This window comes from Ochotona curzoniae, unplaced genomic scaffold, assembly GCF_017591425.1.
Source record: "Ochotona curzoniae isolate NIBS_2020 unplaced genomic scaffold, NIBS_Ocur_1.0 contig_3332, whole genome shotgun sequence".
In the NCBI taxonomy this organism is placed as follows: Eukaryota; Metazoa; Chordata; class Mammalia; order Lagomorpha; family Ochotonidae; genus Ochotona; species Ochotona curzoniae.
In genome coordinates this window covers 3,810,466-3,822,655 of record NW_024465816.1, presented here as the reverse complement: position 1 = coordinate 3,822,655, position 12,190 = coordinate 3,810,466, and the positions used below count along the sequence as shown (strand labels likewise).

At 48.3% G+C, this 12,190-nt stretch overlaps 1 protein-coding gene across 3 annotated transcripts in view; it reads right to left on the bottom strand.

The window, feature by feature from the left end:
* SLC7A1 (solute carrier family 7 member 1) overlaps positions 1-12,190 on the bottom strand; it is a 68,137-nt gene that overhangs the window by 16,094 nt on the left and 39,853 nt on the right. For all 3 annotated transcript variants that reach the window (XM_040979837.1, XM_040979838.1, XM_040979836.1), the window contains one exon: positions 3,733-4,117. In XM_040979837.1, coding sequence (XP_040835771.1) covers positions 3,733-4,102 — 370 coding nt within the window. In that variant the 5' untranslated portion in view covers positions 4,103-4,117. The remainder of the gene's footprint in view (positions 1-3,732; positions 4,118-12,190) is intronic.

Genomic DNA, 12,190 nt, shown 5'->3' with positions numbered 1-12,190 from the left:
GGCACAGCCCCAGCACAAGCAGAGGAGCATCTGTGTACACACTTGCAAAACAGTACACACACACACAGAGCGGAGTAAGCATTTTTCAAAACAGTAGTTACCTTCTTTACTCAAGACTCACTCTGACAGCACTGACTTAATTCTACCTACTTTATCTCATTAATACTATTACTACTACTAATAAAAATACCCTATTGTTCAGCGAGAAGTCTGTAGAAACACCTGTCGAGGGCCCTTTATCCAGCAGCTGGGGGGGGGAAGGCAGAGGGGGCCACCCCCTAGCTCAGAGACAAGGCTACCCCCTCAGAGTCAAGTAGATATCAGCCACCCCACCATTCCGTGCCTGTACCAGTAGATGCATCACCTGACTGAGGGGCCGAAATGTTACCCCATGTCCCTTGGGCATAAGACCACAACCCTGACCCCCATTCTCCTTGGTCTCGACACCAACCAGCACCCAAAATGCCCAAAACAGTTGTTTTACATCTCTATCAATTCTCTCTCTCTTTTTTTAAAAGAATATATCTATTTATTTATTGGAAAGAAAGAGTGAGTGGTAGACAAGGAAAGGGACAGAGGTAGAGATACAGAGAGAGATCTTCCATTGCTGGATTGCTTCCCCAAATGGCTACAAGAGCCAGGGCAAACCAAAAACAGGACTCCAGAATGCGTCTCCAACACAGGTGGCGGTGGCCTGAGCCATTAGGCCATCTGCTGCTGCTTTCCCAGGCCCACTGTGAGGGGTACCTGGGTCAGCAGCAGAGAAGGCACGACCTAACTTGGCACTCAGATGTGGATGCTGGCTTTAGCAAACTGTCAGGCACCCTCATTTAAATTCTTTTAAAAAAGATTTATTTATTTTTATTACAAAGTCAGATCTACAGAGAGGAGGAGAGACAGAGAGGAAGATCCTCTGTCTGATGATTCACTCCCCAAGTGACCGCAGGCCACGCCGCCGGGCCCCTCATTTAAATTCTAAATAGTCACTTTTCCCAGTGCCGATTCCCAAGAAACTTCCCTACAGTGCCAGTATGCACATATAGCATGTTCCTTGATTTTCAAAGAGGGTCTGCGTTTTCCAGAATTTTCCAAGAGGGATCTGTATACTATACGTTCAGTTTTGCTATTTGGCCTCCTGCTGAGACATTTTCCCAACAACTGAAAAACTCAGCCATGTCCCTTTCTCCTAAGTAGCCGATCTGTTACAAATTCTGTCCACTGAGGCTTCACACACTGTTCTCAATGGTTTCCCACCACCTCATTGGCAGCTGGCTCCTTGCAAAGTGGGGTCCCAAGCCCCACCCTGATAGATGCAAGGGGCTGCTCCAGCCTTTCCTTCCAGCCCACCCCTTCCCATTTCTGTATTACGGCTTTTAAATGAAGACATCTCTGCTGGACAAACAGTCCTTCCCCAGTAGCTGGGACTGAGAATAAATTTTCCTAAGACATGCTAAGAACACTCTAGCACAGTCTTTCCCAAGCGTTAGTCTGGAAAGGAGCACTTCCTGCTCCGTGTTTGGTCTCAGACTCCAATCAGTCCTGGAGAAGCACAACGGTTCCTTCAAAACAGCTCCAGCCTCACTGTGAGACTTCAGAGTATGGAAGCCATTTATGGGCACAGTTTTGATGTGTGCTGAAAAAAAAAAAATTGGAATTTTATTTTAGTGCTTACAAGAACAAGCTATACTGGCTCTTAGGAGATTACTGCAGCAGCTCAAAGAGAAGAGGCATTGCTCAGAGTTAGGACTTTATCAGCTGGCCTGGTACAGTGGTAGCGGCCTCCTCCAAGCAAGGATGAGGCCACAGAGAGCTCCAAAACACGAGGGTCCTAGCAAGCAGCACACAGGACCACCTATGAGGTCCCTGGCGTGGGCAAACACAGAAGTGAGTGTGAGTGGGCACTTCGTGGCTCCAGTGGCTGCATCGCATACTGTGGCTCAACAAAATCACACACACACACACACACACACACACACACACAAGCCCACTAAAAAGAGCAATGTTCAGTGATCATACATGTTTACTTTTACTTTGGGGAAGTGGTTGTTCAAACTCCTTGCTTATTCTTGTGTCTGGGTGCTCGTTTCCTCTCAGCTGATGTGTCCTACTTCAGGTGTAACGGAAGCACGGAGAATGGACAGAAGCACAGCGTCTTAACTTACTGCACTGGAAGGTTTTTATACATCTGGTCTCTGTTGGGTACCAAAAAGCAGGACTGCCACCACAAGGAAAAGGGCCCTGCAGCTCAGAGGGGGAGGACCCTGTTGACTATGGCCTCAAAAACACAAAAGGGGCTGGGGAGAGTTCATGAAGAGATGGAATTATAAGAACTTTAGTGCAAAATTCTGAAACCCAGTGTGTGTGTGTGTGTGTGTGTGTGTGTGTGTGTGTGTGTGTGTGTGTGTGTGTGTGTGTGTGTGTGTGTGTGTTTTCCCATAAGATGCATTTTCTGCTAACTTTTACAAGAGCTCTCACAGGCACGAATTTCAGTTGAGGCGGAGGTGCACCCAAATGACCTTCTCTTGCATTTCCTTCTTCTATGTGAGATCAAAGCATGCTTGCAGGCAGATGCACTGACCTGGACTGACTAGACAGTTTCAAAAGGAAATCACAGCCACACCTTGACACATAAACATACACTGCATGCCATAGCCTAACTGGCAACTGTCTAAACATCTCAGAACACCCAGTAATTCAACACTGTGCATGTAAGAGTACCCAGTGGCACACAACCACCAGGGCTGCGACTCCGACCAAACAACTTACAATTTGACAATGTTTTTCTAGCTAAGGGTCTATCACAGTAGAAGTTCGTGCAAACCGCAGTGAGAAAGAGGAGTTGATTTCGGTATAAAACGGTTCTGAAAGTTATGCATAATTTTCTTGTAATATGCATTCTCATGAACTTTGGGGAATGCCCTCATCTACTGTTTTAGAAACAGAATGTACAAATATACAAATGTGATTGGGTTATATCCCTGGACGACACAGTCTTTACGAATAGAAACCATATTGCTTCTCTATTGTATTCTTAACATTCAGCAAAATGGCTGCACGGAGCATAAGTTCAGCTAACATGCCGTGGCAACAGGTTAAGCAACCACTTGTGACTCTGGCATTCCGGAGGGATGCCAGTTGGAGTCCCAGCTACTCCACTTCCATTCCAGCTTCCAGCTAGTGTGCCTGAAAAAGCAGTGGATGATGGGCCAAGTGCTTGGGACCTTCTTCCCGCATGGGAGACCTCAATGGATTGATTTCCTGGTTCCTGGGTTCAGCCTGGCCCAGTTTTAGCTATTATGGGCATTTGGGTAGGAGGTTTCTCTCTCTCTCACACACACACACACACACACACTTTACCTGTTAAAGAAATAAACAAATCTGTTCAAAAAGCAAGCATTTGGAAGGACAGAAAGAGGCACAGTGAGGGAGGGAGGGAAAAAAACTTGTTTCTTTAATTTTCAACTGGTCTGAGACAATCAATGAATTCCGTCTTTGATGCCTCATCAACAGAAACGGCCTCCTTGAGCCCTGGCTTGACCTTGGTACAAGGGCAGAGACAATGAACCCACAGATACCTTCACCAGTCCATAAACGGACAGAGATATTTTTGGTGGTCAAGTTAGGAAGTGGCTCCTTGGAGGGGCCACCTGTGGTCTCCTTGTGCCATCACCCACCCTTTGTAGACAGCAGCAAACATTAGTGGACAGAGGCAGCAAGCTCCGGGAGACCTACCAATGACATAGGAGAGGATCAAGTTCCAGCCGGTGACGAAGGCCCACAGCTCCCCAACAGTGACGTAGCTATAGAGGTAGGCTGAGCCCGTCTTGGGGACACGGGCACCAAACTCGCCATAACACAAGCCAGCCAGCACCGAAGCCAGCGCGGCAATCAGGAAGGAGATGATGATGGCAGGGCCGGCGTCCTCGCGCGCCACAGCCCCGGCCAGGACATACACACCAGCTCCCAGTGTGCTGCCCACACCCAGGGCCACCAGGTCAAGCGTGTTCAGGCAGCGGGACAGTCGGCTCTCTTCTCGGCTGCAGTCCACCACCTTGCGCCGCAGCATCCGCTGGCCAAAGTTGAGCAGGACTTTGCAGCCCATAGCCCCCGCTCCAATCTGTCAAAAAAGAACAAGGGCATTCTTCACTGCGGTGTGCTTTACCCATCCACCTCCACGCGCATTGAGGTAGAGAGAGCCAGGGAGCCTTTCACAATCACTTCCTGCTCAAATGCTTTAGTTCTGAGAATGCCACCATCTGGGTCACAGCCCATCACTTCTCCAGCCTTGGTCTTACTTGCATTGGCAGGAGGCCAACAGACCCAGCAGCCTTGACTGACAGATTTTGGGCTCCCACATCTTTCTCAGTTCTAAGCAAGTTCTGAGAACCTCGCTTGGGCAGAAATTAAACCATGTAGCACACTTCCAATTTGTGGTCTCCTTTGCAATCATACTAGGGTGTCTCAGGAGTTCACGGAAAAATGGAAAGAAAAGTAAGACTATCTTGGCTTAAATAATTTGGGGATCCATGTACAACTTTGATCCTCAATAAGCATTTTCTATGAACTTTTGGAAGAGATTTTCAAAAGTTCATGGAAAAAGCATATTATGAAAAAACATATATGAATTATACTTATTTATTTGAAAATTAAGAGTCACAGACAGAGGAGAGGGAGAAACAGAGAGCTTCCATCCCCTGACTCACCATCCATATGGCCACAGGGTAAGGCCCTAGGTGGAGCCCAGGAGGTTTAGGGGCCTGACCACTTGGGCCACCTCCTGCTGCTTTTCACAATCTACTAACAGGAGCCCATTTGTGATGCCAGCATGGCAGGTAGCAGCTTTTACTCACTATGCCACAATGCTAATTAGTCCCAAAATTATAATTTTTTTGCAAAAAAAAAAATAAACTTGTCATTATATTTTCCAATAACTTTTTGAAGTGCTCTTGCATAATTTTCTGGGAGAAAAAGATCTTATTTCAAGCATAACCTGATGGAAAACAAAGCTAATTATTACAGCTCCAAGGGCCTTGAGTGACAACGATAATACTTGCTAGATTTTTCTGGGTTCCTCTGGGGACAAAGACCCAGATATTTCCACTTTTCTGTCAACACAGCTAGGTCTACCAGCATCAAGATGGCTTGAATAACTGGTACTGCTCCAGGAGATGCTTTTTGCTGAGCTATAATGTCAGCCACATGATACTGCCATGGTTGACTTGAGGTGTCAGCTTGATAGTGTGAAGGAGTTCACAGCAAGCGTTATTTCCAGCCCTTCCAGAAGAGACTGGTGTTTGAACCAGTGGACGGACTGTGGCAGAGCCACCCTCACACACAGTTGGCAGGTACCACTGGGTGAGCCAAGAGCCCCAGTGGAACGCAAGGGCAGTGGAAGTACATATTGTCTCTTCTGGAGCTAGGAGGCCCACTCTCTCCTGCCCTTGGGCATCAGGGCGCCACACCCTCCAGCATGTGTGCCAGCCTCCCAGGTTCCAGGGCCTCTGGACCTGGGCTTCCCCATCACAGCCTCCATCCTTCCATGAGCCACTTCCCACTCACCTCCACACACAGCTGAACACCCCCAACCTGAACATCTGAAACACCCCCCAATCTGAACCATCCTGAATACTGTGATCACTGCTTTCTCCAACATCAGTCATGTCAATAACAACCACGTCAAGATTTCAAAATGTGAAAACAGTCTGAAATTTGGACCATTTCTGGCCTCGAGTGCTTCTGAGATGAGAGATGCACTACCTGCCCATGCCTGCTGTCTGTGTGCTGTTCGAGTAGACAAAATAAACAAACGCTTTTGAAAACCTTAGGAACCGGGTGGGAGGTGACTGTCTTTATCTTCCCCCTGGTTTGCACATCTGGTAACTACTCTTCTGTGGTTTGCTTTCAAAGAGATGCCAACTTAACTAATGCTGTTGGCTACAGTATCCTCATCTGATATGTCACTGACTAGACTTTAGCTAGTTAAACCCTAGGCAGACAACACATTCTCAACGGACTCCATAGGTCTAGAAAAGTCCACACAGGACCTCGCCAAACACTTGCAGGGGGCCGCATCCCCCTCTGCCACACACACAAAGCCGCAGGTCTCAGGGGCGAGGACCCCCTTGCATTTATGGGCTATGCAGGTGCTGTGGGGGGTTCCCCTCACTTTTCCGTGGAACAAAGTGGGGAGTGGAGAACACTCTGGCTAGATGGATGGGGAATCCCCTTGCCGTGTACCTGAACAAAAAGGGTCAGACATGGTCACCGAGCTGCGCAGGCGTACAAGGCAGGCTTGGCAGGCACTGAGGGTGCAACGGGGAGGAAATGAGGAAGCCACTGTGCCGTGACACACATTCATGGTCCCCACACTTGAGTAGTGACTGACATGGGTCTGAGGTGTAGAGAAGAGCTCTAGGGGAGGTTGGTGGCCTCTCGGGGTGTGCTGTTGCTAAAAAGCCCAGGGCCAGGAGCCAGCTGAGCAGAGCAGGGGTTAAGGCCCTGGGGAGAAGCAGGTCTCTGGGGCTCCTAGAAAACATGAGGGGGCCAGGACCTGCAGCAGCCACCCACCACAGTCCAGGATGGTGGACTCCAATGCCCATTGGTGAACTGGGGCCCACTTTCTCCAGAACTGAATTTTCCTTTTTTCTCCTATCAGGATTTAGCCTGATTTATTTGACCGGCCTTGCAAACCACAACACAGCCATTAAGTGAACGCTTGCCAGGAGGAGAATTAGGTTGTTTGAAGGGAAGATGATGCCTGGACAATATACTAAATTCACGTGCTGACAAGAGGCATGTAAGGTACCGGGAGCCTCCCAGGGAGGCAGGGGAGAAGGCTCCAGCACTGCTGGCACAGTTTCTGGCTGGTAAAATGCTGCTGCTCCCCTCCTCCCCCAGATGTAGTTTTTGGTTAAAAGTGAGCAGGCTCTCCCCCTCCAAACCCTAAAAGCCAGGTGCAAGCCACAGGCAGTGCCATTAACTAGCAGTCTTTCCTCGGCTCCACGGAGCACAGTGACCTAAGATCGCAGGCTCTCTGTCCGGCCTGGGCTCTGGGGAGGGCTGGTGTGTGGTTCATATTCTTCTTTTCACAAGGATGCTGCCGTCCCAGGCAGGACCAAAAGCTGTAAGACCGACCAATCTGGAATCCTTAGCAAGGGGCATGGACAGACTGCGCTGGGAATCCTCAAAGTGTCCTTAAAATAAAGGTCAAGGATGCTACATGCATGTGTCTGCATCTCATCTGGGTGCTGGTTCAAGTCCCGGCTGCTGCTTTTCCAGGCTAGTTTCTTGCTAATGCATCTGGAAAAGTAGCTGAAGATGGCTGAAGTACTTGGGCCCCCAGCCACAATGTGGAAGATGCAGATAGCGTTCCTGGCTCTTAGCTCCAGCCTTGGTCCAGCCCCGACTGTTGCAGCCATTTGGGGGATGAATAGTAGATGGAAGCTCTCTCTTTCTCTGCTACTTTGCCTTTCAAATGCACGAAATAAATCTTTTAAAAAGTCATCTGGAAATTAGATTACCCTTTCTCATGGGGAGGAATAACTTGCACCATGGTTAACACCAACTTCTATCATTCCAACACTAAGAATCCACCTTACTCCCTAGTCACTCATTATTACAGCACACTTACCTTAGGTGGCAGTATCCTCCCAGGAAAGCAAGGCAAAGCTGTCTCCCCCTGAAATTCTAACTCTAAATTGGATTCTAATAGCATTACCTAAGAATAGGAGGAAAATGATCCAAGGGGCCAGGGCTTCACAGAAAAGGACTCTCTCTGTTCTGTTTGAAAGGTTTCTGACAGAGTGGGCAAGGGTTAACAGCGAGGCATTTTCAGCCTCAAATTTAACACACAGTGCCATCACAGGAAAAGTCTAGCTTAATGGCTTGAGGAAGGAAGGGGGGTGGAGGGCGGGGTGCTGAACAGGCTGCTCATGTTCTATTCATAAATTCCACACGTTGGACAAAATCTGCATTCAATCAATGATTTTTGCTTGTCCTTTCAATGGTCTTCAGAGTGGTCCAGGTTCCAAACAATTGCCATCCACTGTCTATAACTCTTTTAAATAAATGCAATTATAATAATAATAATATCATTCCAACATGAAACAGACTGAGCTGCCCATCCATGCTGGGTTACAGAAACTGTGTCTTCGTTATGGTAGCAGCACTGTGGGAGACCATGAAAGGGTAGCTATGGTCAACTGGGTCATGTCAGATCCACTTAAAGCAAGACTGGCTGGCCAAACACTGTGTGGGCAGCTGCCCCTGGGACACCTGGGCCTCCTGCCACAATGTGAAGATGACCAATATGGAGAGAACCAAAGCCATGCACATGCACCTGGAACAAGGAAGGAGTGGAAGGAATGCTTATGTCTGAGGGATCTGCCACTACAGGCAACCCATCCTGGGAGGAAGGATCCAAAAAAAAAAGAGCATCCTAGAATACTGGTTATCATGGGAGAGAAGTGGACTCCATGAAAAGGCGAAAATCTACATTGAAGTGATCTCAAAACTGGATTCATGTCTCCCAGATGTCAACAAACCCAGAAAACAAAGAACTGTGGGTGCAGATAGCACTAGACACCAAAGATGGAGACCCAGGAAGGGTGTTGTTAACAGGGCTAAGAAAATGAGAGCTGGACTAGGAAAGGGCCATGGGTATCACCCAGGCAGAGAGAGAGAGAGACAAGACATAAAAAAGGTTAAGTCCCCATGGTGACCGCCCAAGGCTATCACAGGGCAGAAAGGACTGACCGGACTGACGCAGCGGGAGTTCACTCAGGCTCCCAGGAGAAAGGAGCCCTTGAAAGGGAAGCATTTGAAAGAATCAAAGCCCAAGTGTTGGAACCAAAACCAATCAGGAGGGAAAATCTCGGCGAGTTCAATATGCTTCATGGGCAAAGACTTTCGCCACTGAAATTCAGCTCACATACAAACTGCAGAGGATATAACTGATGTACAAAGAGCAGTCTAACTGGGAAGATCAAGAGGAACATGCTCACAGATGCACAACAAAATGTCATTCCAATTCGTTATGGGAAGCTAGCAGGATGTCCCTGTGAGAAATGGGAAAAGGTAAAACGCTTCAATGCTCAATAATAGGGAAAATTAGCAAAATATGGCAAAAACAATGTGATAACCAATGATGTTTCTCCTGGCCCATATGTGGGTAATTCAGCAATGCTCCAGGATGGGCCTTGGTCAAGCAGGGAATATGCAACCTGGGACCCCAGCATCCCATTGCAGTGTGCCTGGGCTGGCATCCTGGCTCTGCTTCCTGCTCATGCACATCTGGTGAGGACTAGTGACACCTCAGGTACCTAGGTCCCTGTCGCCCACAAGGAAGACTCAGTTTGAGTTCCTGGCTCCTGGCTTCACCCTGAGCCAGTCCTGAGGTTGTGAGCATTTGGGGCAGTGAATCAGGAGCTAGGAGCTCCCTCCCTCTCTCCTTCTCCCAAATAATTTCTTAAATTAAATGCCACTACTTTGGGTGGATGGGGAATGATGAGAGGAGAGAGGGAGGGTGGATGGCAACTCCTCAGGAAGACCAGTATAGTCAGGAAGTCTGCCTGGGAAAGACTGCATAACTGGAATTCTCGTTAATCTATACCCTTTCTGCAGTGTTACTGCAATAAGGCGTTTTGTAAACGATTTATATTTTTTTGCCAAGTTATGATATACTGGTATATAATATCATATATGTAATATTTAGTAAATTATTCACAATTTTTCTATTCCTGAACAAGGAAGAGTTTTTTCCCCCTTTCCACTTCTCACAGTAACATCTTGCTAACATATAGAAAGGATTTGTAGTTATATTTGTTCTACATCTGTGAACTTATTTCTTATGATTTTTCCCATTCACAAGCCACTAGTCATGTTGCTTCATGGACAAGTACAAGGGACCACCAAGGGAGCAGAAGGGCGAGTTTCGTCCCTTCAACTACAATCTCACAGTGCTAGGGCCTCATCTCCCATATACTCACTTCATCTTTCCAAATCCACAGGGGCTAACTGCAGGAACTTTCCAGAGACCTCTCCATACACACCTACCCCCGCCCCTGAAGTCTCATAGGTGATCACCCTTACAGCAAACCCAAATCTGCATAGAAGGAGATCAAGGAAACCCATGGCAAGTGCATGCCTCCCACTTGGGGCAGCCCAAGCTGCGGGACTGCAGGGCACTTTCTGAGGACAGTGGCAGGGAATCGATTAACCAAGATGGAGCCACTCTGGCAGGTTCCAATGCAGGGATGGATGCCAGTCTTTAAGGAACAGTGAAGGAGCTGGAACCCCACAGGGCTCTGAGGCGAATGAAACTAGAGCGGGGTCTCACAAACTCACACTCTGCTGAGTGCCAAACATACAACCCGCAGGGTCCACAGCTGTGAGGGCAGACCCGAGCAAGAATGTTCACATGCGCATCAGCTGTGGGGACGGCACCTGGTTGGCATGCCGTGCCATTCCCAGCAGGTACATGTGGGGGTCCAGATGGTCAGGAGGTGTTCCTAGGGCTGAGGGTATCCTCCAAGCCACCAGTGCTTTTCTTTCTGTATTTGCCATGTTGTCTGCAATTAAAAATGTCTCTGCTTAAATCAGACAGCAGAGTAATAAACAGTAGCAGCCAGCGTCTTGGAACACGAGCCTAATGGCAGAGCCTGCATTTGATGTATCTTTATTTTCAGACCACCTTAACAAGCAGCTGCAGTAACAGACTCCTCCCAATCATGTTTGCTCTTTGACTTTTCTATTATAATCTGTTAATTTGGCTCTGCCTCAAAGAAACTAAGGGCAGACAGCCAGCCTGGGGCTCCTGTCATGGGTTTAGGGTCAAACGCAGCTCTACCACAGACGCTACCAACACCTTCTGTCTACATTCAAGTCTCTTCCTGCTATATACTCACATCCAAGGAAGACAGAATTGAGTATTTGGGCCAGCTTTATGGTACAGCACATTAAGCTTCTGTGGAGGAAGCTGGCATCCCACTGGGAATGCTAGCTCCAGTCCCGACTCCCCTGCTTGCCAAGCAACTCCCTGCTAATGCACCTGGGAAAGCAGTGGAAGACTGCCCACATATTTGGGTTCCTATACCCACCTGGTAGACCTATACAGAATTCCAGGCACCTGGCTTCAGCCTGGCTCAGCCCTGGCCATGGGCACCGTTTTGGGAGTGAACCAGCACATGTCTGGTATAACACTGCCTTTCAAATAAGTCTTTTAAAATATATATAAAAAGAAAAACCAAAAAGGAGCGGGAGAACTGTGACGTGTGTCCTGACAAACACCAGATCAAATCTGAGAGAGGTTTCCTCCCCCTAAAGCAGCAGAGGACAGAGCTCTTATCTTGGCATGGTGCTGCCACCAGTGACTGGGTGGGCTATGCCTCATCAGGAAAAACAGACAAACAGGTATTGTACCTGCAGCTCAGAGCTGTCAGTCACACCCATCTGGGCAGTCAATCTACAAACCTCCCAGACTGGTCCAAAGGGATGCTCTCCACTGCCTGTCACTTAGCCAGAACCAACCAGGGGCCTGGGCCTGAGCAGCGGCAGTGCCCGTCCGTCACACACAGCTTTCTATCAGACATTAGCATTTATTTCACTGGAGTCCTGGAAACGGTGAGGGGATTGGCTCAAAGATTCCCTAAAACTGGAACATCGGTGCTTTAATCCTCCGGGTCCCTAAGCTGGCTTAAAAGGCCAATGAGAATTTTCTTTGGCTTCTTCCATAAATGTTCTCTTCCTAAAGCCCGAAGGCGGGGTGAGACAGAGGATTCTATGAACAACTAATTTAATTCTGACTTGATAATCACAGACCCAAACTTTCCAGACGCTCATCTGCTTGCTCCACAAATCTGTAACAAACCCTGCAGTTCAATGGTTAATACAACAGCCTGAGAACACCTTGCTCCGCCCCCTTTACCCCATCCTGGACTTCGCCACTCCTCCTTAGGTCTTCCCATCAGCATGGGTGACTGCGTGAACCACCTGCAGATCCCCACAAAATTCACTGATCCAAAAGCAAAGCGAAGAAGCTGTGAATGACTAGGGAGTGACCCCAAAAACACTTCCTGTTTTTTTGTAGAACAGCCTCCTACAGCCCCCGGCCCTGAGCCAGCTCCACACACTACGCATGCCCCACAAGGATGCAGCTGGTCCTTCTCTAGGAACACCAGTGTCGTGTCCGGGG